Source organism: Heliangelus exortis, chromosome 3, assembly GCF_036169615.1.
Source record: "Heliangelus exortis chromosome 3, bHelExo1.hap1, whole genome shotgun sequence".
Lineage (NCBI taxonomy): Eukaryota > Metazoa > Chordata > Aves > Apodiformes > Trochilidae > Heliangelus > Heliangelus exortis.
This window is the reverse complement of record NC_092424.1, coordinates 70471818-70496038: the sequence shown is the minus strand read 5'-3', so window position 1 is coordinate 70496038 and position 24221 is coordinate 70471818. Positions and strand designations below refer to the sequence as shown.

The window sequence follows — 24221 nt, the reverse complement described above, 5'->3', positions numbered from 1 at the left end:
AGTGCTACAGCTCAACCGGATTTTCTGATATTTCTCCAGAGTTACTTCTGCCATATAAATGCAACATAGCTGGGCCCTCAAGCTTTAGTTCCCCTTCATATATCCTTTCCTTCCCTATCTTTTCCACTGCTGCTTCTGACAACCCTGTCCAGTCTCAGGAGTTCACCAATTGCCCTTTCTCAGATCCTTTTAATCCCTCTTCTCCCCATGATCCCACAAAGCCAGTTTCCCTTCACACCAGTGTTCCATACCTCTGGGATGCTGGGTTTGCCCCAGGACCCCATCCCAGTATTCACCCTCTCTGTATTCTACTTTACTTTGGCTCCTCTGCTGAAGTCTAGCAAACCACTGCAAACTTTTTGTTTCAATCAGTTCTGTAACCTTACCTTTTCCATGAAGAAACCCACCCTGAAGTACCTGATTCCCCAAACCTCCATTTGCAGCCTATTTTCAATGAGAAGTGGGGATGCAACTCCTCACCTTATACCCTTTAGCTTTCTCATTGCTGCCCACAGTCAGCATTGCCCCAGCACAAACACCAAACTGCCCATCACTGCCAACAATTTGCTCCCCTCACTCTCTTAATTGCATTAATCTCCTGCTCTGCACTCATTTTGCAACAGATGAATGTTCTTCAGACAGATGCTGTGTGTTAATACTTTCCAAAAGGCACTTTGATGTACTCTGCATAATTATGGCAAACAAATAAATCCTAAGGAGATGGGGAGCACTGTTGATTAAGTAGGAGCCAAGAATTTTCAAGAGAAAAATGGATGCTTTATTTCCATGGAACTGGAAACGCCATTGCATGTGGGTTTTCATTTATTTTGTAGTGAATTGGAAAAAAATAGAGAGAAAGAGAAGGTAGATAACAACATATAAAGGAGGAAGAGTCTTTTAACCTTTCAATCGAAAAGGCTCAAAAAGAGAGCAACACAAGGGAGGAGAAAAACCGAGATGAAAACCTGAAGAATATCCAAGCAAAAATCAGTAACATCCCCTGAAAAAAAAAAAAAATTCTGAATCTGCTTTGAAACTTGTCAAAGAGCTTAAACACAAGGCTCCCTTTTCCCTTCTTTGAGCTGGCTATGCTTCCTCCCTCAGAGGTGCAAGCCCAGTCCCTGCCATAGATGCCATGTACGCAGTAGAGCCAGAAGCAAGGGCTCTCTCATCCAGATTCACAAAATACAAGTTCATCTGTCTTCCAAAACATTCCTTGTTTTGTCTTTTAATTAGTAAGTGCTGGCCTTGCTTACTCTCCTCATCCCCTCCACTGCCTGAGCCTACACCACCACATTTTGCATGCAGCTCCCAAGTGATGGTTTCTAATGTGGCTTGAACTGGCACAAGGTAAGGATCCTAAGGATCATCTTCTTCCCCCCTCACATGTATGAAAAATTGAGTGTGTCAGGCTGGCTAATGCATGCAGTACTTAGGTGAGGGGTAGGTTTTCATCGTCAGTTCTGGCCTGCTGACCTGCCTGCTTGAAATATAGGTTTACTGGATCACAGGTATTTGTATCAATATTTTTAAAGTTTCAGAATGGAAATTCCTGTTCCAATTGTAATTTAAGCTTTTTAAAATCAAAGCCCAGACTCTTAAATCTCCCAAGGGAGTCATATAGCTCTACGGAAAAGTCTCAAGCAGCTAAAACAAAGTCAAAGCTGAACAAGAGTACCAAGCACATGATTTACTTGACCAGGGCTCTAAGAGTGTTCATACTTCCTCCACATGACTGGGCATTGAAAGCTTGAATTAAATGCTTATACACGAGGGTATTTTTTTTTCTGTAGTGGATATGATATCATCCATCATGCTTCATGCATTTATGCACATCATTTCATCCACTTTTCTTATGCACGCCCTTTGTTATGGGCAAAGAAAGCATTTTTTCCCCCTTTTTTATCTTCATTTCATAGCTTCGCTCTCTCTTCTAACTTCCATAGCTGCAGCCCAGGCATTCTCCAGCACCACCATTTCCTCTGCCACAGCTCTGAGCACATCTTGTCCTGAAGGGCAGAAGTGCCTTTGGCCTTCTCCTCGTCCACTGCTGGGATCAGAGTGCCTGTTCCCCCAGGAGGATGTATTCAAAAGTGATGGATTTTCTTGCACCCTCTCAAGACTGTAGAAGCAAAACAACCCAGCAGAAGGTGGGGAGAAGGATTTTCCTTGGGCTGACTGCTGGAGGGATGTCTCCTTAAGGCTTCATTGCTTAGCATCCACAAGGAGATACAATTTCACAAATGTAAAGGAACAGAAAGGGACTCTTTCTTCATTTGGGGGTTAGCAAACAGTAATCACACAGCTTAAAGGTCAGAATGGGCAATTCATCGAGTTCTGCCAATTTTATAGAGTTCAGGCAAATTATATCACAGGTTAATTTAATCTCTCCCATCCACATCCTATTTTTCTTCCTGTCAGGATTTGCCTCTTAGTGTGCATTCCCTTAGTTTCTTCTGGTCTAGGTTTGAAGGCCCTGAATGCTAAAGTCTCTACCACCTTCATGAAACCCCTCCACAGGAGCAATGCCTGACTGTCTTTCTTTCACCCTCCTGCTTTTACCTCCTACTCCTTTTACCATCCTAAACTGCTTTTGTCCCACCCCAGGTTTCTGAATCTCAACATGCAGTTCCCTGTGCAGTTGCCTCTCTTTCTGCCACGCCACAGAGTTACCGCCTTCTTTCAGGAAGCCACTGCTGTGGATGGAGCTCCAGATACAGGCAGGACCTCAGTGTGGAGGTCCCCAGTGGGGTGCCCTGCTCTGGGACCAGGTCTGAGTCAGGCACCAGCCTGCTGATGAATGCACAGACTCATGCATCCGGGAGGATGAAAGGAAGAAATGCCTGCAGCCATCCCACCCTTTATCTGCTGTACTGCAGGCTCTGTCATCAATTCAAATGCCCCAAAGACCAGACAAACTTTTTAAATTAGACATCGCTGTGGTTGGATGGCTTGTGCAGTTCCTCTGCTCCCTTTTAAAGAGTGACCTTAATATTTTATTTATTGTTTAAAGGATAATGTTCATGGTAGAGGAATATATGAGGCAATAAATGGCCTTTGCAGGTAATTAAATGCTAGAGAGAACCGCAGCTATTGATAGCCTTAAAAGCCATTTATTCTGAGCACACTGAGAAGCCAGGAGCACAGTTCCTCATAGCATGCAACAAGACAAGATTAAACAAGCCACAGTACTAGAAAGGGAAAAGACAACATTTTTCTTAGCCTCTCAGGGCTTGAAATTTCTGAGCTGTTATTTGGTGCTTGGAACAGAAAATATTGATTGTAATAATATGTGATTTTCTATCATGTTATTCTTTTTTTTTCTTGCTGTTTTAGAAAGTGGCAAGTGGCAAGAATTATTGCCCTCCTTAGACAGATGCTCAAATAAAGGAGCAGCAGAGAAGGGTGACTTGCCCACACAATTAATGGAAAAGTCTCAGACAAAATCCAGCTGCCAGCCTTGTGTCTTGCCTACTAGTCACACTTTTACAGTGCATTGCTATAGCACTTCATTTAATCAGGCATTGGAATGGGCTGCCCAGGGAGGTGGTGGATTCTCCATCCCTGGAGGTTTTTAAGAAGAGACTGATGTGGCACTCAGTGCCATGGTAGTGGATCAAGGGTTGGACTTGATGATCTCAGAGGTCCTTTCCAACCTGGATGATTCTATGGTTCTGTGATTCTGTGAACTTCTTGTACCAGCTTTTCAAGTGCTTGCAGATAGAAAGAGCCCACCTTGCTATATACAGAGGCACTGATGAGGCATAGAGCTGACCAAAAGGGAAAGAAGAAGATGCTTATGATGTTTGATGCTTCCCATGTAGGCCAGCACACCATTTTTTAAGAGAAACTTTTCTTCATTTAGTGTAACTGCAAGAAGTTTTTCAGCAAACTCAATTTTCTCTAAAAAAAGTAACAGTCTAACACTGCATAGGAGCATCTCAACTGTATGTAGGAGCTCCAGAAATGTCCCTTTCCCATGCACACACCCAAGCCTCTGTTGGGAGGACTGCTGAAAGCTGAATGCTGAGGGTGTTGATGGAGGCACTTTGCAGGATCCCTGCCCTGCTGGCCTCCCATCCATGGAGGCCCTGACACACCTCAGAGCATTTTCTGCAGAGTTAACTCAGATTTTGCCATCATTTTAGTTCAAACTGCACTACCACTCTCATGGAAAACTCTGGGGTGCACGTCCAGAGATGCTTTGAACCCAGGTGCTTTGGGGACAGGTAACATCTCAGGTTTAGCTGTAATGTAGACCTGAAGCCAGGCACTTCCCAGATGGAGTCCTTGGAGTCATGCCAAAACTGGTCCCCACAAAATGCTCTCATGAGCCAGAAAGTCCCATCACAGCTGAAAGAGAAGAAAGAGCTGTGGGGTATGTCCCTAGACATGCCAAGACAAGGACAGAGAGAGGCCACAGGCATTGGGAGAGTGCAGGAGAGGGACCTTCTCTCCATGTGCTGGGCTGCTGGGTGCTGGTGAGAGAGGCACTGGCAGGGCAGGTGGAATGTGAGGGCTCAGGTCCAGGGAGGGTCATGCAGAGCCAACAGAGCTCATTGCAGAGGCCAGTGCTGGGTGCAACCTGGTGCTTGCATACTCCTTAGAAATATAAAACATTGTTGTAAGTGATGTATGCATATATCAACAAATCCCACCTGGCCTATACACAGCCATTAGCATCTGGCAGTTTGCTGTGAGCACAGGTGAATAATGGCTTAGGGGCATGTGCTTCAGGGCAAGGCTAAAAGGTGACTCCTGTATGGTGTAAGTGGATTAATATGACTGGACACGATGCTGGCTTCTCCTCTCACTTCTGCCAGCATAAATCAAGGGTAACTGCACTGAAGTCAATACATGTATTCAATTCATTGGTACACAGGGGGTGAAAAGTACGTGATTTTAAAAGAAAGAACATCTCGATTACAAGCTGGAGAACAGAAACAATGAAAAATGTGGCTGCTTTGCATGGCTTCCTGTGGTGCTTTATTATGTCCCTGCTCCTTCCATGTGAGCTCTATCCTAATAGGTGCCCTCACAGACCTGTCTGTGAGAAGAGCTCCTACCGTCCTCCTTGTTAGTGCCTCTACAGGGAAACCCCATGTGGCAGAGGTCCCCCCTGCTGACCTTGCTGCAGAGAAGGGGGGGAGGGAAGATTTTGGCATCAACCGTAGACTCAGTGGCTCAAGCCCAGTGCCTAAAACTGGAGTTATTGCACTGGTGCAAGCAGAGCTGTTGAATAGAGCCCGATGTGATGAACAGGAATATTCTGTGTCTGCCTGGCTCTGTCTGAGTGCCGGGTGTGAGGCCACCTCGCCAGCTCCTCCGCTACACAGCCACAGGCAGACTGCTCCTGAGCTGGGCACAGCTTGCCCTGGGGAAGAGGCAGCTTTCAGCTTTTCCCCTCTCCAAAATTTCTCATTCCAAGGGCTTTTTGAGGCAGAGGCAATTCCTCCTTCTGTGCCTTTGTGTGCATTCTTGGGTCGAGCAGTAATCCTGTAGGTGGATTTTCCAAGCAGCTACCTGGCTGCACTGTAACCAGCCTGTATCCTGGGCCCCACAGCATTGAAAGCAGTGGGTTAGCTGGTAAAGATGCTGAGCCCTCCTCCAGCCACCCCCAAGCCCATGGGCAGGATTTGGCACAGCAACCTGAGTTCCACAGATTTGGTATACCACGTCAGTGGGCAGCAGAGCTTAAAGTGTCCTCAAATCTTGTCTCGACATATTTCTGCTAATCTTTGGTGGAAGGAGTCTCCTTTTGGGGCTGCCAGCTCAGAGAGCCACCTGAGCACCCAGGGACCCAGGATAAGGCACTGCTCATCACAGCCACCCTGAATACAGGACTACGTGGCTCCTCCATCAACTCTCCTGCATCCTCACTTCAGCAGGGGAGTCCCCAACTCTCTGTAGGTCATGGTGACCCATGCTACAGCAGGTGACCCTCTGCCTAGCAGGCCAGCAGATATCAGGCCTTGGGGTGAGCAAACTGGAGCCTTGTGAGAGAGTTTTAACCCTAGGGTGTGCATAGCCACTACCCTCACCTATTTCACTGCTTGTGTTCTCCACTGTACTGCAGTGCTGCTGGTGATAGAGATTTAAAAGGCCCAAGAGCCACTGTCTCTTCCTCCATCTCATTTTTAGGCAGAGGAGAGCCCAGGCCATCACTAGCCTTGACTAACACAGGCTACCTGGCCCATGCTGCCTCCTGCCTGGTCTGGGGCATAAATAGTATATTGCCCTTTCCTCAGTGGCTGGGCAGAGTTAGTGGGAATGGTGTGGGGAGAAGGATGACTGGAGTGTAACAGCCACTGTAAAAACTCCATTTGGGGAGTTGCTTCCCACATATAGCTTTGCCATGCAAAAGTAAATGTAAATGCAAATTAAAATGCAAATAAAAATGCCAGGCCTCCTGGGATGCACACACTCGGTGCTACAGAAATCCCTTGACCCCTCAAAAACATTCAGGTTGCTGGAAATGCCCTAGTCCAAATGAAAAAAAATTATTTGTTTCAATCTGGGTTCCTGCCTTTACTCCCTTATGTGTAAGAGCAGCATCTGGATTTCTTTGCACAAAAAGGCAATTTTTGCACTGTGTGTACAGCCCACTCCCAGCTTTGGTGTGCAAAGCACACACTTAAGATCTTACTGGTAATGCTACCTTAGATTTATGCTAGTGGCACTGACCCAAAACTGGATTGCTGCAACTGGCTTTCTCTCTGCACCTGGTAAGAGGTCTTCTCAAGTGAAGGCAGATCTTGCTGCTTTGCAGGGGATCTCTTCAGGTGATCCTTAAAACAAGCACCATGCAGGGCATGAAGCACAAGTAATGAAGTGCTGGGGCAGTGCCTGTTGCAGGGGTGATTTCTTATTCATGACAAGGTGACACTGGAGTGTGGATTGGGGTCTACACATTCACCCAGCCTCACACCTTTTGCTGAAGCCAATAAGCCAAGCTTAAGCAAGGGGTCTGGGAAGTGGGAATAAGCAGCAAGCACTCTGTATCAGATCTGCAAGCAGAGGAGTCTTGGTAGTCCATGGGGATCCTCCAGTGCTTAATATTGTGGTTGAGCTAGATGGAGAGAGAAATTTCACCTCTACCTTCCTGCTTGCCTGAAACTTGAGTGAACTTGATGCCTTTGAGGCTTCTACCCCAGGGTCTGGTACACTTACAGAGGCAAAACGTTACAGGAAAGAACTGACAGCAACAAAGACGATAGTATCATAGGAGCCTTGTTTCCTTAGGAAAAGAGAAAAAGAAGCTAAGAGCTATAAAATAATTAAAGAATTAGCCCTGGCAACACAGGGGGGCTCCTCAACACAGTGGTTTTCACCTGAAAACCTCCTCTCTAGCCACTGGCAAAAATACTGCAAATCAGCCCACTGCCTCCCTCCAGAAAGATCCGGCAGGAACCTGCAGTTCTCTAGCATAGACAGTATAGTATCAAAAAAAGACAGTAATTTATTTAGTCCTGTGAAATCTTGAGCCCAAGTGGATCAAGTAGCTTACCTGCCTCCATCCTTCTGTTTTCATACACTTCTGGGCTTTCTGAAACGGTGTTGTACTGCTGGAAGGGCTGGTTGCTGAAGAGATTGTCACACACGAGGCTGCGACAGAACTTCTTCAGGAAGCGCAGGACGTACCCAATGCTGTTGACTACCAGCAGGTTCAGGAGATGCTGCTTCCCCTCAAAGGAAGCTGAAACTGGAAAGCAAGCAGGAGCAATTCAACACCTGGGTAGGCATGGCAGGAGGAAGGATGAGAGCAGTGGGAGCTATTTCACACAACATTGATATGTCTTAAAATATTTTACAGAAATTACCCCACCTATGTACAAAACAAAACCAGAGGAATTTCTGGAGGTGAGTTTCTGTGTCCCAGATCACCTTTCCCCTGGAGTCCTGAAAGATGCTGACTGGCATGGCCAGCAGTGCAAGGTTTTCTAATATATGCATCCAACTGAAAACAGTATTCTGTGATTGGAAGGAGGCAATTATGATACCCTGGCCTAAGGAAGGGGAAAGAAAGAGATTTAGCCAATGATGGGCTATTAGGCTGACTTCAGCAATATCCAAGGTTTTAGAAGATAATGGAGATGGGAATTTAAGACATGGCTGTGAATGAATAAAAGGTATCAGGGTTGTGGCTAGCAGCCACATTGTGCATCTTATTTACAGGTTTAATTGCATTCATAGACAAATAAAAGTTAGCAGTTGCGGTCTACCTGGAATTCAGATAGACCAGCTCTATCCTGGGCTGCATTAATTGAAATTCCTGGGCAAATTCCAGGGAGAATCAAAAAAGGCACAAGTCCCAGCCATGAGAGAGGTGGAACAGTCACAATAGACCCACCAGGATCAATTGTAGCAGGACACATTCAGGTGTCAACAGGTTTGCAGGGAGGACTACGTGACATGGCTGCCTAAACTCCACCATCTGGAAGTTTTTTTCCACTCCTACAGCTTCCAGTAATTACTGAAGAGTGTATATTGCAATGTTAGGCTTATAATGTTTGAGATAACTTCAGAGATTTCCCGCTGACCTGAGCTGCTCTAAGGGATCATGCTCCAGCATCTGTGAGCCAAGGAATGGGGAGGTTGGAAAGCCCATGACAAATTCTGTCTGTGCTGCTGCTGGTCTGGGAATGAGCTGTAATCTTAGAGCCACACCATGAGTAGGAGACAATTCACCCCTCCTTGATGATTAGAAGAGACATGAAGTTGGAAGAAATGTTGACCAGGTGCTTGTAGCTCAGGTACCTGAAGCTAAGCCAGCTCAGAAGAACTGAGACCAAGGGGTTTGGCAGACACAACGTTATTCTGCTTGTAATGAAAATCATACACACAGAGCAGAACCAGGCAAAGATTAAGCTTTGAGTTAAAGTGAGTCAGTTGTGTGTTTCTGTGAAAAATTTTGGCTCATTCTTAGAGTATTTCTGATGTCCCTCAGAGAAGGCACACCTGTGACTAAAGAGAACTAAAGGAGGGGGAGAAAGGTTTTTTACACTGCACAGAAGGCCAGAGCTTGTGCTCTCACACAAGAAGGCCCCGATGGCACAGCTGAGATGCTCTGATCCCTGCAGAATGGTTTGGACTTGTGGTCCTTGGCTTCATGTTCATGCCTGACTCATCTGTGACAGCTCACTGGAGACCATCATTCCCATATTCCCGTAATTTCATTCACACTGCCTCCCCCTGTGCTAAACCAGTGTTGTGACACAAAAGGCTGGCTGCGGTTGGAAGAAAAGTTCATGTTCAGTCTGAGAGCCAGGCCAGGGGACTGAGGGAGGGATATGGGAGATTCATTAGGATGCAGTGAGAAGTGTCACTGCATGGACCTGAGATGCTCCTGAGAAGTTCCCTCTGATCTCCAGTTCTCTGTGAGGTGTTTGTACAGTCCTGCTGGGCGAGGAATTGCCATGGGACTTCTGCAATTCCTTTGGCTCAGGAGCTGCAGCAGAGGCCACATCAGCAGCTGAACTCCTGGCAGGTTTTCCTTTGCAGCCCCAGGAGGCAATGGGACAGGGGGGACAGTCAGAATGGGGGACCAGGTTAAGACTTCAGGCACTTTCCGAGTGGCCACAAACCCCTTCCGAAAATGCTTTACCTGACACAGTCTCGCCTCCATAGCCCTGCTTGATGAGAGAGAAGACAGCCTTTTGCTGCAGGGCACAGTTGATGCAGGCCTGGACAGCCTGCTGCAGGGCTGCTGATGGCCTCTCCGGCCCAAAGTGTTCTGGAAGCTGCTGCACTTTCTTCCTGTCGAGGTACGGCCCCAGGTTTGCTTGTTTGTTGATGTAAATGCAGACTGTAGATACACAAAAAGATCCCAACAAGTTTGTTACATGGCACCCCTGAGAGCATCCTAGTGAATACTGGCTATACACATTTCTATATATTTCACAGAATCATAAAATTTTCAGGGTTGGAAGGGACCTTTAAGATCATCCAGTTCCAACCACCCTGCCATGGGCAGGGACACCTCCCACTAGACCAGGTTGCTCAGAGTCCCATCCAGCCTGGCCTTAAAAACTTCCAGGGATGGGGCTTCCACCACCTCTCTGGGCAACCTGTTTCTGTGTCTCACCATCTTCATGGTGAAGAACTTCTTCCTAACTTCCAATCCCAATCAACCCTCCTCTAGTTTGAATCCATTCCCCCAAGTCCTATCACTACCTGACATCCTAAAAAGCCCCTCACTATCTTTCTTGTAGGCCCCCTTCAGATACCAGAGGGCTACAATAAGGTCTCCTCAGAGTCTTCTCCTCTCCATACTGAATAACCCCAACTGTCTCAGTCTGTCTTCATAGGAGAGGTGCTTCAGCCCTCTTATCATCCTTGTATTTCACATAGCTTTTCAACTCACCAGTGAACTGCTGCCATTTGGGGTGGCACAGCCAGGCTGCCCTGCACTGATCACTGATCTGTGAAGAGGATAAACCACATGGAACCAAAGAAGCTCCTGTGTGTGCCTGTGGTGTACTGCAGTCTGCCTTGTCCATGACCAGAAAACATGTGCAGGGAGTGAAGGGCACTGATTAGCAGGGCTGATCTTACAAAACCCCCAGGTGTGTTTTGGGCTTGGTTTTTTTCTCTGACATATCTTGGGACTGATTCATTGAGAAGCACTGCTCTGAGATGAGTTTTGGGAGACTTCTGTTCCTAGCTGCTCCTGACTTCTTGCATCTGTAGCTCCTGTGCTGAGCTGCAGGGTGCAATGGAAGAGACTCAGGTCTTCGGGATCTCCCTGACCCTCCACGTCCAACCCAGCACTCTGCAGACTGCCTCACCTCGAGGGAAACTGTACATCATGTGCAGTGCTAAATCCCCACTTGGGACCACAGCTGCATGACTGTGCTGCACAGGAGGGCCATGAAGGATCCCCCAGCCTCCCCTTAGCCAAGACCTGCATGCCTCCTCTCATATGTCTTTGCCTGTAAAAGCACTTTTTCCAGATGACATTAGCCTTGCCATCCATAGCCAAAATATCCCCTCTCTAGCACAGACTTATTTTAAGCTTGGCTGAGACTAACTACACCTTGAAGAAAGCAGAGATAATGCTGTGGTAACTAAGGGCGACTAAGACACAGCCTAGAGTCAGGCTAAAGTGAGATGTATTGTAATAGCTAGCTGAGTGTGCTCGAGCTGTCATCTCTCAGACAATATAACACTATCCTCTGACAGAAATCAGATATGTGGCAAAAAAACCCATCAAGTGGAGTGGAGGACATGATGACAGCTGTGTAAAGTTGGAAATAATTTACAGTTTGCATCACTGTAATGAAAATCTAGTGCGACTGTCATGGCTCACTCCACTATCCCATCTCTCACTGCACAGCAGAAGGGGTTCAAGCAGTACATCCTGAGTAAAGAGAAGGATAATAGCAATCATAGTTGTCATTACATACTGCTTTACACCTTCCAAGTGCCAAACAAACAAAGGGGTAATGCACTGAAAGACAGCAGCAGCATGCATGAATTGCAGGGAGCTGTCAGGGTGCAGCTTTCCTGGGGTGCCACTGTACCAAACCTCACTGAGTCTGCAAGGATGTGGCTTCTGCTGTGACAAGCCACCAGTTTTGTTTGGGGCTCGACTGCCAGATGGACTCTGCAAACAGTGTGCTAGGTCCCTCGCGGGGGAGCAAGGGCCCCTGTGGTCCTTTCAGAGCAGATAGGGAGGTAAAATCGGCTTGAGTCTGCTTCCACCTCCTGCAAACCCTGCTCTGGTGGGAGCCTATGTGTGCTGCTGGGAAGGTGCTGAGAGAACAGGTGTTGGTTGTTGTGGAATGTTAGGAAGGCTCGGAGAATGTTGGAGAATATTCCTGAATATTCTCGAAGAGGTAGGAGGTACGACCCCTTTGCTATGCCCAACCCCATGTTTGGGAGGCCAATTAGATCGGCCCATACTCCGGTGCTACCTGCACCAGGGATTCGCTGTGCTACAGGTAAACACACCGGGTGTCCAATAAAAAGTTATGTTGGTGGCTGGGGTGTGGTCACGGAAGTACTATATAAGCAAAAGTTGCTGCGCAATAAACCAGAAGTCCGTTTATCAACCATATTGGTTGCACGCATTTTCTTTGCCGCTCCCGCAGTTGGTGGCATGAGGATGGGCAGACAGAGGTGCAGGACACTGCACCTGCAGAGCCCAAAATGACCCAAGGAGCCTCTGCAGCCATCCTGGTGAGTTAGTTGGGCTTGTAAGACTCTGCCTTTCTGTCCCCCTTTGAAAGCGGCACCGGACACACTACTCAGAGCAATGCTAAGAAACACAGCTTGTCTGGTGTCTGTCAAGTGCTTTGCAGTCTTCGCATGTGAAAGGATAAATGAGAATGAAATATATTTTTATCGTCACTGTCACAACGTTTAGTATCATTCTGTTACCAGAGCAGATGGAAAACTTCTCCTCTGTGCATCCCAGCTAAGAAATAATGGGATTTATGTGTTGTGTTTAGATTCTAATGTTATCTAATCCTTTTCTTTGCTGAAAACTCAGGATAAATCAGCTGTCTTGTTGATTCTCTTCTCATTTACATCAGTTTAAAGGCATTGACCTATGTTACTTCTGGTAATATAAGCCATAAAAGAATAAGGCTGGTTTTTTCCCCGACTACAGCTAGAAATGACCAGGTCTACTGCTGTGGTAAGATATTAGGGTTTATGTGCTGGTAACCCTGCCTACAATCAGATTGTGGCTCCTCCATCCCTCTCCCCACAGCTGTAACAGATGCTTCATGTTCACACTGGGGTTTAGTCTGGTCATTGCAATGCCTCTGGTGGGGTGAGTTCTGGGTATAAAATAGTAGCATTCATGGGATGTTATTGTCTGCATTTCAAGAGGAATGGATAGACATCTCCACTAAACTTGACACACGGCAGTCAAAATAACAGCTTTGTGGGACTTCCCTGTCCTGCATGACTGGTCACCAGTCTCATCTGCAAACAACCTGATTTTACCAGCTCTACCCCCTCTGGAAAGCAAAGCATCTTCCTGTCAGCCCACGGTTCCTGCTCACCCCTTGGCCAAGGAGCACTTAGGGCTGGGTACCTGTGAGAGCCTGCGGCGTGGCCGAGTTGGGTATCGTAGCTGCATCCTGGGGGATGGAACTAATATCTGGCTCTGGTGTGCTTCTTGGCGGAGAGATGGCTAAGGGAGTCATCAGGACACGAGACTTCAGCTGCAAAATATAACTGGTTGAGTAATGAAATACACAAGATACCCCGATTTTATTCCGTGTATGTCACTCCCCATGAACTCCCACTCATTAGCAATCTGCTATTGCATCACTTTCCCCAGGCCAGGAGCATCCGTTCTGCTCCCGGGAGGAGACTGGAACCTCAAACCTGACTGATTTGCAGCAGACAGCAATGCCTAAAGTTACAGGATGCAAATATTATGCCACCCACTGGCTAGTTATTTACACCTGAGCAAATTGGGTCTAGCACTCTAACAAATCAGCGCAATTGCATTTTATGACCCATTTCACGTGGGTGTAAACAATTCTCTGCAATTCAGAATCATGGGATGCTTAACTACGTCGTAATTTAGGGTCAAATTCTGCTCTTTGTTACAGGGGTATAAATCTTGTATAAATCCAGTGGCATCAAGAGGCTACTTTGAGCTGTCATCCATATATATAAGCTAAGACCAAGGTCTGTAGTGTGTTATTACCAGGTAGTAAATACAAACTGCTGCACTGTCGCACCCGGCAGTCTTTGTGATATGCAACCCAGCTTAGAGAAGTAGGACAAAATGGAAATTTATGGTGCAGTATCACTATGTCTTTACACTGCTAGTAGCTGAAAACATTTCAGTGGTCAAGTGATGATCAGGTCTTCAAAATTTTGAAAGTCTTAAAAAATTTAAATTTTCATTTTTTTTACCCAATATTACCACTCTTGCTTTTCCTTTTGCCACAAAAGGAAGCAGGCACCCAAGTACGTGTCTGGCTGGTTTATATACTTACACATACTACCCTGAGCTGTTCTTCTGGCAGGTGATTTTGTTACTGTCTTTCAGTAATCAAAGGTAAAAATACTTTAAGTGACAAGGATAAGAAGAAAAGTAATTTTTAGCCTTTTTAGATTTTTAGAGTATTGTTTCTCTCAGAGCTTAAGCCAAAGCTGGAAATAACGTACAAAGCATATTTTATTTTAGGTAGAAATGAAGACAGACAACTACCTACAGCTAGAGAAGAGAGAGTAGAAGTCATTTTGCATAAATGCTGCCTTCCAGTACCTGAACGGGGCCTACAAGAAAGCTGGGTAGGAACTTTTTAAAAGGACATGTAGTGAGAGGATAAGGTGCTATGACTTAAAACTGGAAGAGTGCAGATTTAGATTAGACATTAGGGGGTCATTCTTCATTATGAAGGTGAAGAGACACTGGAACATGTTGCCCAGGGAGGTGTTCAAGGCCAGGTTGGATGGGGCTTTGAGTAAACTCGTCTGATGGGAGGGGTCCCTGACCTTGCAGCAGGGTTGGAACTAGGTGAAATTTATGGTCTCTTCCAACCCTAACCATTCTATGATTCTATGGAAAAGTTTCACTGTGTCCATTGTTATATTACAGCTGTCTAAAATAACAGTCTCCGAGTCAGTGAAAGTGTAAAACAGAAATCTGGAGAAGAGAGAGGAAAAGCTGCTGGACTTTGTACCATCCAAGGGAGATTTTAATCATTAAGTCTCTAGGAGTTTGGATCATCCCCCAGTTACTGGCTTATCCCAGCAAGGGCTTGACTAAGAGAGAATTCAGGGTCTCTCTTGTTTTCAGTAGCACCTATGCTAGAATGGTACCCATCAAATCTAAAAAAACCAAACCAAACCAAACCAAAACAAAAATAAGGCCATCTTTGCTGAGATGGGTACAATTTTTGCCTGCCAGGCCTCCAGCAAGCCCTTCCCAAACTTGCTTCTTTACGCAACCAGTAGTTTCCCTTAGAGCAGCCACTGTGGAAAGAGGCCACAATATACCTAGAAGGCAATAAAAGGTGGCTCCTAATCCAAGGACCACCCTCTGCAGTTCAGTGCCTGGGGCAGAGGCTGGATCATACCTTTCTCAGAAGTGCCAGGCACCACATCTACATGGTACCACTGCCTCCTCTCTTGAACAAGGGAGAAAATGTTGAATAAGCGGATCTATGACAAAGTATGGATTTGATCTCTTGCTACCTGGCAGCTGTAGGACCCTGAGCTGGCCCCTGCCTATCAGCAGTCCTCACCTGCCTGTGTTGCCCTGTTTTTGTAGGGTTGTCTTGCCTTCAGACTGGGGTCAGAAAACACCACCAACACAGTGCTGTCAGTTTGTTTTCCAAGCCAGAAAAATAAATAGGAGGAAATGCTGTTTCAAAAATCAAGGCCCCCATCCAGTTGGGGTTTATTCAAGGTGAGAAGGTGAGAAGCAGCATGATTTGTTGTTTTTCGTATCAACAAATCAATGGCTCACTTTTCTATGGTGAAGGAGGATGGCACTACAAAAATCTGTGTAGCCCCTGGTAGGCTCGTGGGCTTGCTTTGGATCATACACATATATCTTAAATGCATATATATATATATGTGTGTGCTTGCACACAGTATATACACACATATAAAGGCATATACATTTATATAAAGATGTACATATACACTTGTATATATTTTTATATATGTACACATAAATATATGTGTGCATACGCACACATCTGTGTGGGTAATGTGTTGGAGACAGCACACCTAGTAACTTCTGTTTCACTTGCATGTTGGCTCCTTAACAACATAACTGGCTCACAGCCCTGTGGCTCAAACACAAGCACAGAGGTCCCCTCCTCTCCAGCCCTGGAGCCTTGTGCACAGTCTGAGTGGGCACTGCCCACCAGCACCATCAGCCCAGTAGAGGTGGGGCAGTGCCCAGTAGGCCTCTTTTTCCATCTGTTCTGTCATCCTTAAAGTTGGGCAAATAAACAGAGAGTGAGACTTGTACACACTATCTATCTTGTAAGCTCTTTCTTAGAGGTTTGCTGGTTTAGTGAACAGTTTACTGCAAACTTAATTGCAAAAGTATGTGTTCTACATCCTCTGCTACAGATAAATGCCATTTTATTAGGGGTAGCAGAGAATGCACCTTCATTAGATCAAGATAAAACAATGCCTGATTACAGGAGATAGTATAATAGCAAACACAACTTAAATACCTCCTGGTCACTGAAAAACTGAGTAGTCCCTGAGTATCACTGAGTGTAAAGCTGAAAATGCTACATATAAAGGTGCCTTTTACTGAACTGATTCTTCTCTGGAAATAGCCAAGCCAACCACCCAGTTGACTGATTGAGAGCTTGGCAATGGAGAGAACATACTCATGAACATGAAAAGAAAAAAAAAATTTAAAAAGCAGTGAAGATCATAGGTCTTTATGGCTCCTAATTCCAGTGTACTGGTTGTCCCTTATCCCCTTGTCCTGACAGAACATTTGCTAAAAAAGGCTGAGGTTCACCCCATCCCCACATGCCCATGTCCTTCCAGCCAACAGGGCAGAGGTAGCTCCTGGTCACAAGAGCTTTTGCTTCTAGAAAAAAAAAAAACAGCTCCAGCCCCCACAGATGTGCACACAGATGTGCACCAACATGAGTAGCTGGGCCAGCCTGGTCCTGCCATGTGGGCTTCCAATGCTGGGCAAAAGGTACATTAAATCTGTGGCAGGGAAGCAGAGAGCTTCTGAGTACATGTTTTGGGGTCTTTTCTGAACCTCATGTTCCCTGTGCATTTGGCTGTGGGTGAGGAGGCTCAGCATGAGGCAAGTCAGGTTTCAGTTCAGTTGCTGAGGCAGAGCGAGGCCAGTGCTGTGCTGGCAAAGGCTAAACATAGTCCAAGGTCCTTCTCACCTTTTCTTCTGGTGTCATGCAATACCTTTCTTCCAGACAGCAAATGATGGAGGGGAGCCTGCACACAGCCTCCTACACCCCCTAAATGTTTTGTGGTGAGGCAGGTAACCTTAAGAGGAGCATAGACAGCCTTGAAATCCAAGGCTGTATCACAGGACCAACAACTAAGCAGGGCACTTTATTGTTGTCTCTTCAATTTTGGCCCCAGAGTGTTCAAACCCTGACTGCTTATTTGTCATCATTAGCAGTGACTTCTAAGGCAGCAGGGGAGCCTGCACCCTGTAATAGAAATTGTCACTCTCCCTGCTAATTGTCCTGCACAGGGCAACTCTTGCTACCCACCTTATGTGGCAGGAGCTTGCAAGGTCCTGGCTGACTGCTCACCCTGGGCTGGGGACATGTCCCCAAGAGGGAGCTGCTGTGGTGGCAGGGGGGCACAATCTCTCCTTGGGCAGCTCAAGGCTGGGGGCCTTTGCTTTGTTGCCCCCTGGGAAGGATGTTGGGGGTCTTTGTCACAGCACTGTCCCCCACACACGTCACTGAGCTGTCCTCTAAAACCATCGGTCCCCCCTAAGATGCTAACTCCCCTCATACAGGCTTTTCCGGGGGCTCTTTGGGGCTGCCCCTCACTCATATCCAGAGAAATAAAAAAACATCCACCTACTAACCACATCTCAGCTGCCACGATAGGCTTTTTCCTAATGAGATTTATACAGTCAGAAAGAATGTTATATTTCAGGAAAACGTAGCAGTTTATGGCAAACAGTTCCGCACCAGGTACAAACAGTTTTTGGAAAAACAGATGATGAAATTTTATAACCAAAGCTGTCAAAAATAAACAGGATACTGAAGGAAAAGGATTTGAAATGTTCTACGAAGACGCAGATATTTGCTCTAATATCAATGAAAACAGGCAATGGGTCATCTGGTTATAAAGATCATGTGATTAAAAATGTCTGTTATTCGCATCTCAGTCAAAATAAATTTAAATCTAGGCTGTAAATTCCTAGTTTGCTAAAAATTCAGAAGTATTTTTCCATCTGTTCTGTAATAATTCAGCTATCTGGTTGCTATAAAGAATTTGGTCGTCTGCCATCTGGGCAGGGAGTAATTTTTTAAAATGCATTTAAGTCTCATGGTATCTGAAAGTCATACAATTAGCGAGCTAATTAAATCAGCCTAGAGTTCCCCATGAAAAAAAAAAAAAAAAAAAAAAAGCGATCTTCGACTCGCCCTGGGGAAGTGTTTGTGAAGGAGAGGAGTTCACTTCAGCTGAGCACACAAAGATGCCTCACAGAAAGCATGGCTTCGGTGTGTGAATCCTATAGCACAAATAAACAGCGCCTGGGCAGGTGCCACGGATGCTGCAGCTCACGGGTGTCAGCTCCAGAAACTTAAGCTGTGAGTTATAAAAGGATACCTGTCATAGTTTGAGTACGAGGAACTAAAGCAGGAGGCCTTTCAGACTCTGAGAGGGGTCTATTCCCTCCCATTTCCTACCCATACTCTATCAAGGTCACGCAGACTGGTGCGTGACCAGGCAGCCCCTCCTCTCTCTCACCTACACCTTGCTTGGCTGCTGTTCCCCTGCGATCCTGTATCCCTGGCACCCCATGTGCTCTGCAGATTCCTCATTTGTTGGGGGCTGGGAAGACCCATGGACCCCCCCTCCTGAGCCTGCCCTGCCACAAGGGGCCCTCAAGCACCTATCCCTCCTGCCATTGAGATCGGGTTGGATATATATATATATATACGAGAGTATATATTTGCGTTTTGTGCTTTATCCCTTATGTTATTGCCTTTCCCCTGTGCTAGTAAATCTTTACTTTTTTTTTTTTTTTAATTTCCAACCTAAAGTCTCTAGTCTTTTTTTTTTTTTTTTTTTTTTTTTTTTTTTTTTTGGTGGGGGGATGGTGCTAATAGAGAATAATTCTGTCCCTTGATTTTTGGTCTGCCCAAACTGCTAAGCCATGACGATGCCTTTTTACTCGCTGCCACTCACCAAAAAGTAACACCATCCCACATTCACTGCCAAAGAAAGGGTGCTGTCACCTCCCTGCTAAGTCCCTGGGGACAGAGAGGAGGTATATGCAGTACCCAGCAGGGGGAAGAGCTTCCCTTCAGGAAAAAAGAGGGAAACAATGACCAAGTGCTCAGCCACCACGTAGGTCTGAAGCACAATGTTACTGCAGCTTTTTGGGAAGCTTAAGTCTTTATTTTAAGTGTAAGTCTTTATTTTTAAGTGTTATACTTCTCCCACCTATAAATATGTGGTGGTTGGTGAAAGGCTTTTTCACAGGTGGATGGGTGTATTTAGGATGGAACAGAATATACTCCACAGCTTCATTATTCTTATGAAATTACAAATCAGATGTAAATGCAGGAGTCAGAAACAGTTCAGTGAGACTAAGGGCAGAAAGGATAGGGCCTGCCAAAACTCTGCATACAAGGTCATTGTGATATTTAGCAAACGACTAATCTGATGGCAAAAAAGAAAACTGAGTAACATAAGTGATGCATGCACAGAGCCTACCCCAGCCTTCCCTGGAGAAGGTCTTGACTCTGGGTGCTGCCTGGGTCTCTCCCCATTCCTGGGAGGCAGCAAGGCCCCATGTACAGTGCTGCTGGCTGAGCTCAAATAGAGACCAAATGTCTCAGCTCCTTATGTTTGGGCATTATCTAGAGCAGGCTACCCTTATTGTTGCCCTTCTCTCCTTTAGACCTTATACCAGACCTTCTTCTGCCTCCCATCCTCCAATCTCCCTCCTCTCTCCTCTCTCTTTTCCAGGCAAGCCCTCCTCATCACCTCTCTGAATCCCATTTTAAGAATTCCCTACTCCTTTGCTTCCCCTGCTATAGCATCTGCTCCATCAGTACCTCAGCCCTTAGTGCTTTCTCTTCATCTTCTGCCTCCTCCCATGTCTCTCCATGATCTCCCTACTTTACAGTCCTCTCTGCTATGGGGCCATATTTTGGAGTGTGTTTCAGTGTGTGCTGAAAACAGACCTTTCATGGCAAGGAAAGTTCCAGCTGCAGTTTCCCGTTTCTTCTGAAAAACCTGAACTTTGGTAACATGAATGATACAACAGCAGAGGCCAAGCAAAGCCAACCAGGCAGCAGGCTCAGGCAGTCCCTCTCGGGGTTACCACAGCATTTATAGCAATGGCCCAAAACAGAGCTGCGTGTCCAAGCTAAGACTGGGACATACACTTCAGTGTTTTGTGAAATGTGGGCTATAGAAGCACATACTATTTTTCACTTTGTGCATGTCTGCATCCGTTCCCATTAAAAAACAAGTAACATGAGCAGCAAACATGTGCAAAGCCCCTGGCTGGCTGTGGGCAGAGATGGAGAGAATAATGGAGCAATCTACTGACAGACCCCTCACTGCAGAGGAGCTCATTTTCACACCCCAGAATCACTTCCCCTCAGTACCACAGTCACATTTTCACCTAGCCTTAGGAATAACAGGGGCCCTGCTCCTGAAAGTGCTGAGCCTACCAGGGCATCGTCTGCTGAGTACACAACAAGACCATCATTTCCAGTCCTAGTTCCTCTGCACCTAGCTGTTCAAGTTCCTCTGCACCTAGCTCTGAACCTAGCTGTTCAAGTGCCAGACAGGAGTGCCCCAGCCCACTGACTGCACATGAAGGGCTAAGGATGCTGCTCAGGGTTTCTTACTTTCTTTAGCTTTGCCCCCTTGCCTTGTCACATTGAGAGATAGGCATGATTTTCCCCTAAAGCAAGCAGACAAATAATCAAAACCACCATTTCATCAGACAGTCAAATCTAATTAATTCTTAAACATCCTTTTTTTAAAAAATTATTTTCTCCTTTTACTCCCACTCCCGTGTTCTTTTCCTTCTCTTTTATTTTTGTTTCATTTCTAAATCACTGCTAGTGAGAGAGAAGAAAAAAGTGACAAATAAGAAACTTGCTGCATAAAGTGTGCAGCCATCTCACACAACACTGTGGGAGACAGGTTATTTTCAAACAATGTGAATTAAAGTAACTGTACACTAAAAAAAACTAATTTCCCTCTATTTTTCACCATCTCAGTTAGAAGAGAAACCAATTTCTTTTACTTTTTTTTTTTTGATTGCTCTGCCCCACACTTGCACAACTTTACATTTCCTGTATTTCGCCTGAAATACTAGGAAAAAAAATGTATTAAAATAAGCAGGAGGTCTAGAAGGAGTGTGAAAATCGTGTATCTACCTTGTACCCAGGTTTTCTCCCTCTCTTCTTTGGGATCTTCACGACTGGCAAAGCACCAGCTGGTGCTGAGTAGAGGTTGTGAGCAGCCACTTTGATGGGCGCTGGCTGGAGCGGGGGCCGCCCTCGCTTCCTCCCCACCATCCTGGGGGGCTGCATCTCCCCGGGGGCTGGGCTAGGGGGTAGGCACGGCAAGTGGCTCATCTGCACCCGGGCTGTTGATCAACCAGAAGGAAGAGAAAGACAGAAGAAGAAAAAAAAAAAAAAAAAAAAGAGCTTTTTATTTCTCTTTCGTTCTAGGTTTTTCATACAAAGGCATTTTTCTTGTGCTGCCGTTTTCCCTGTTACCACTGATCATAAAACAGCAAGAAATACTCCATGGGTATGAGTTTCTGGGTGATATTCATCTGACTGCAGCTGACTCAGCTACTCCAAAGCAAGGAAAAAGCCTTTGTCATGCCCTTTTCTCTCTTCTGACCTCAAATACAGCACAGGGAGCTGGCTCAGGTGGCGAGGTCTTTATTGCAGATGTCCTAATAGGTGAATCTCACAATGGCCACCTTAACCTTACATCCTGCAGATAAACTGAAGCTTGCACCCATCAGTCAGTCTCTGCTTTCTGAAGGGGTTTGGAGTAGATGAGTAGATGACCTCCTGAGGTCCCTGTCAACCTGATTTTCCCCAGAATCTGTGGTTCTGCACATCCTCTCTCACCACAGAAGTGTTACCAATAGCAAAATGGACTTCCCTCTACTTTATTCACATCACTTCTGAGCAGGAAGAGAGAACAGGACCACAAAGCTGCTGACACAAGGTAGCCACGTTAGAGAATTGCCATTTACTCTCTGCAATTTTATAGCACTTGTTACCATGCATGTTAGTAGTGGGCTTTTGGATGTACTCCATCAAAAGCTGTTATTTCACCACAACTCCATGGAGCTTATGTAGTTGAGCAGGGGTAATGGGATGGAATCTGGTCCATTTTCCTCTGTCCAGGTTTTAATAAAGAAAACAAATATACAACCATGCACAGAGTACCAAGGGGTTATACAGCATTCTGTACACCTTCTGGCAAGGGTCACATACTAGTAAAGGTCAATTAAAAAAAACCCAAAACCAACAACAACAAATCACCTGCAGAAATACATTTTCAATGTTGGTTTGTTCAGGCATCTACTTCCCTGCGTGTGTGCAGAATACCAGTCCTAGTACTGCCTGAATACATTGGTAGGCATAAGGGTCTGGGCAATTATCAGGCTTTTATGATAAACCTTGCAATGGCTGACATGACATTTTCCATTTCATGCTCCCCCAAGCCAGTGATAACAGACGACTCCCTTCTCTCTGTTTTAACAGAGCAGCCTCATAGCCCTCTCAGCTACAGAGAAAAGCCTTAAAGATGTGGTCCAAGAGCATCTCCTTAGATCAAAAGCACAAAGCAAGTAAGGGTTTGTTTATTACTACAAACAACTACAAATTTTTACCAAATCTACAAACCATAAAATCTACAAATTTCTCACTAAGCTTCAAATCTCATCATTTCAGAATCCAGTGTGATTGGACTGATCAGAGCTGACATTGCCAGGAAAGAAATCAGGGTTGCTAACCCAATAGTGGAAAGGGTACAACCAAGGGGCCACTGATGAGAAGTATCTGCATCTGGGAGCTTCTCTCCCTCAAAGGCAATTATATTTTGCCTAATTAGAACTTTGCAAGTAAGACTGACAAACAAGTGACTCACTTTTCTGGTCTTACACAGTCAGTAGTTCATGGAGTAGGGTATGAAAACCAGAGAGCTCCCAGCCCTACCTTCCAGTAAGTGCCTTTATTTGCATTATATTAAAAACTAGGGCTTGCTTTTTTTAATAACACAAAGGATGTCAGCTTGTTTCAGACAGATCTATTACATAGGGCAGGAGTTACAGATTGGCTGCAAGATTTTCAGTCTTAAACATCAGCTGCCTAAAACTCTCACATAGACATCAGATCAGAGCAAACAGAGTGTCAGACATCAGATCAGAGCAAACTTGCAGTGCCTACTTTACCATATTGCTTCCAGCCACTGTGGTTGCACTCTCCAGACATGCTCAGCCAGCTCAGGAACCACCCGAAAGCCTGCCATGGGGTTCTGATTTCAAGCAAGTAAAAGCCTCATGTGACAGCAGAGTAATAGTTACAGGGTTAAAAGCATCAGTCTTGCCACAGCAGGAGTCAAATGGAAAGGCTCTGACTATCCTGAGCATCACTGCTTTCATTCTGTCTTCAGCAGTGTGCATTTTCCTCCCTGTAGTGCTTTCTGAGGGGCACTCTTGGTGTCTCTTCCACTTCCCAAACTAAAACGTCCCTGGGATGTCATGTTACAGGTGGCAGGGAGTGAAACGCAAAGATTACACTGGATTAGGCACTAAAACTCACTGTGAAAGCCTAGTGCTTCAGGCTTTGTGTTTTACTCTGCTTTAAACAAAGCCTGACAATACAAGTATTCACAGAAGAGCTTGGCAGAGGCTAGGGAAGACAAGCCCAGCCAAGCTTTGCTCCCCACCTGGGGAAGAGAGGTGGCTCCTGCAGTGAGGGACATGAGACTTTGAGACAGGAGATATGGACCTTTGTGGAGCACCATATTGCCTTTGTTGCATTCTCCTTTGATGGTAAAGGAAGGTGGTGGCACCTCAGGACTTAATAGCCCCCACCGTGCAAGAGCTGGTGGCCTAGCACACTTTTTTGACTGAAATGCTGCTTTCTTCTGCAGCTGGTGAGGTCTGGTGGCCACTTGGTGGCCTGGAAACTCATTCAATATTCAATATTAGCAACCACATTCAATATTATCAATCACAGCGTTTTTTGTCCTGTCTCTGCTTTTGAGACTTGCAACGCTGTGTTTTGGCAAAACATCCTAAAACCCCTTGCCACAGGTGCTGACACAAGACCCAGCCCAACAGTGCACAAAATTATCTCAGTGCAATGTACGTGGGTTGATATGGCAAAGACAAGAAGTGTTCTGCAGTATACAAGCTGTTGTTATTACACTTAATTACAAATCCAACCATGACTTGATTCTCCTTTCTTCTATGTTAAGGGAAATGGAGAACACCTTTGGTGGTGTTTACTGTGCTCTGCAGCGGCGGGGAAGACAGCTGACAAGGAAAAATTGCC

The 24221-nt window shown here is 45.7% G+C and overlaps 1 protein-coding gene across 1 annotated transcript in view; it reads right to left on the bottom strand.

The window, feature by feature from the left end:
- SCML4 (Scm polycomb group protein like 4) overlaps positions 1 to 21277 on the bottom strand; it is a 44420-nt gene extending 23143 nt beyond the window's left edge. Inside the window, exons 1-4 of the mRNA XM_071742486.1 lie at positions 21072 to 21277; positions 13046 to 13175; positions 9605 to 9805; positions 7508 to 7702 (exon numbers count right to left, since the gene is read on the bottom strand). Coding sequence (XP_071598587.1) covers positions 7508 to 7702; positions 9605 to 9805; positions 13046 to 13175; positions 21072 to 21272 — 727 coding nt within the window. The 5' untranslated portion in view covers positions 21273 to 21277. The remainder of the gene's footprint in view (positions 1 to 7507; positions 7703 to 9604; positions 9806 to 13045; positions 13176 to 21071) is intronic.
- Positions 21278 to 24221: the final 2944 nt, after the last annotated feature.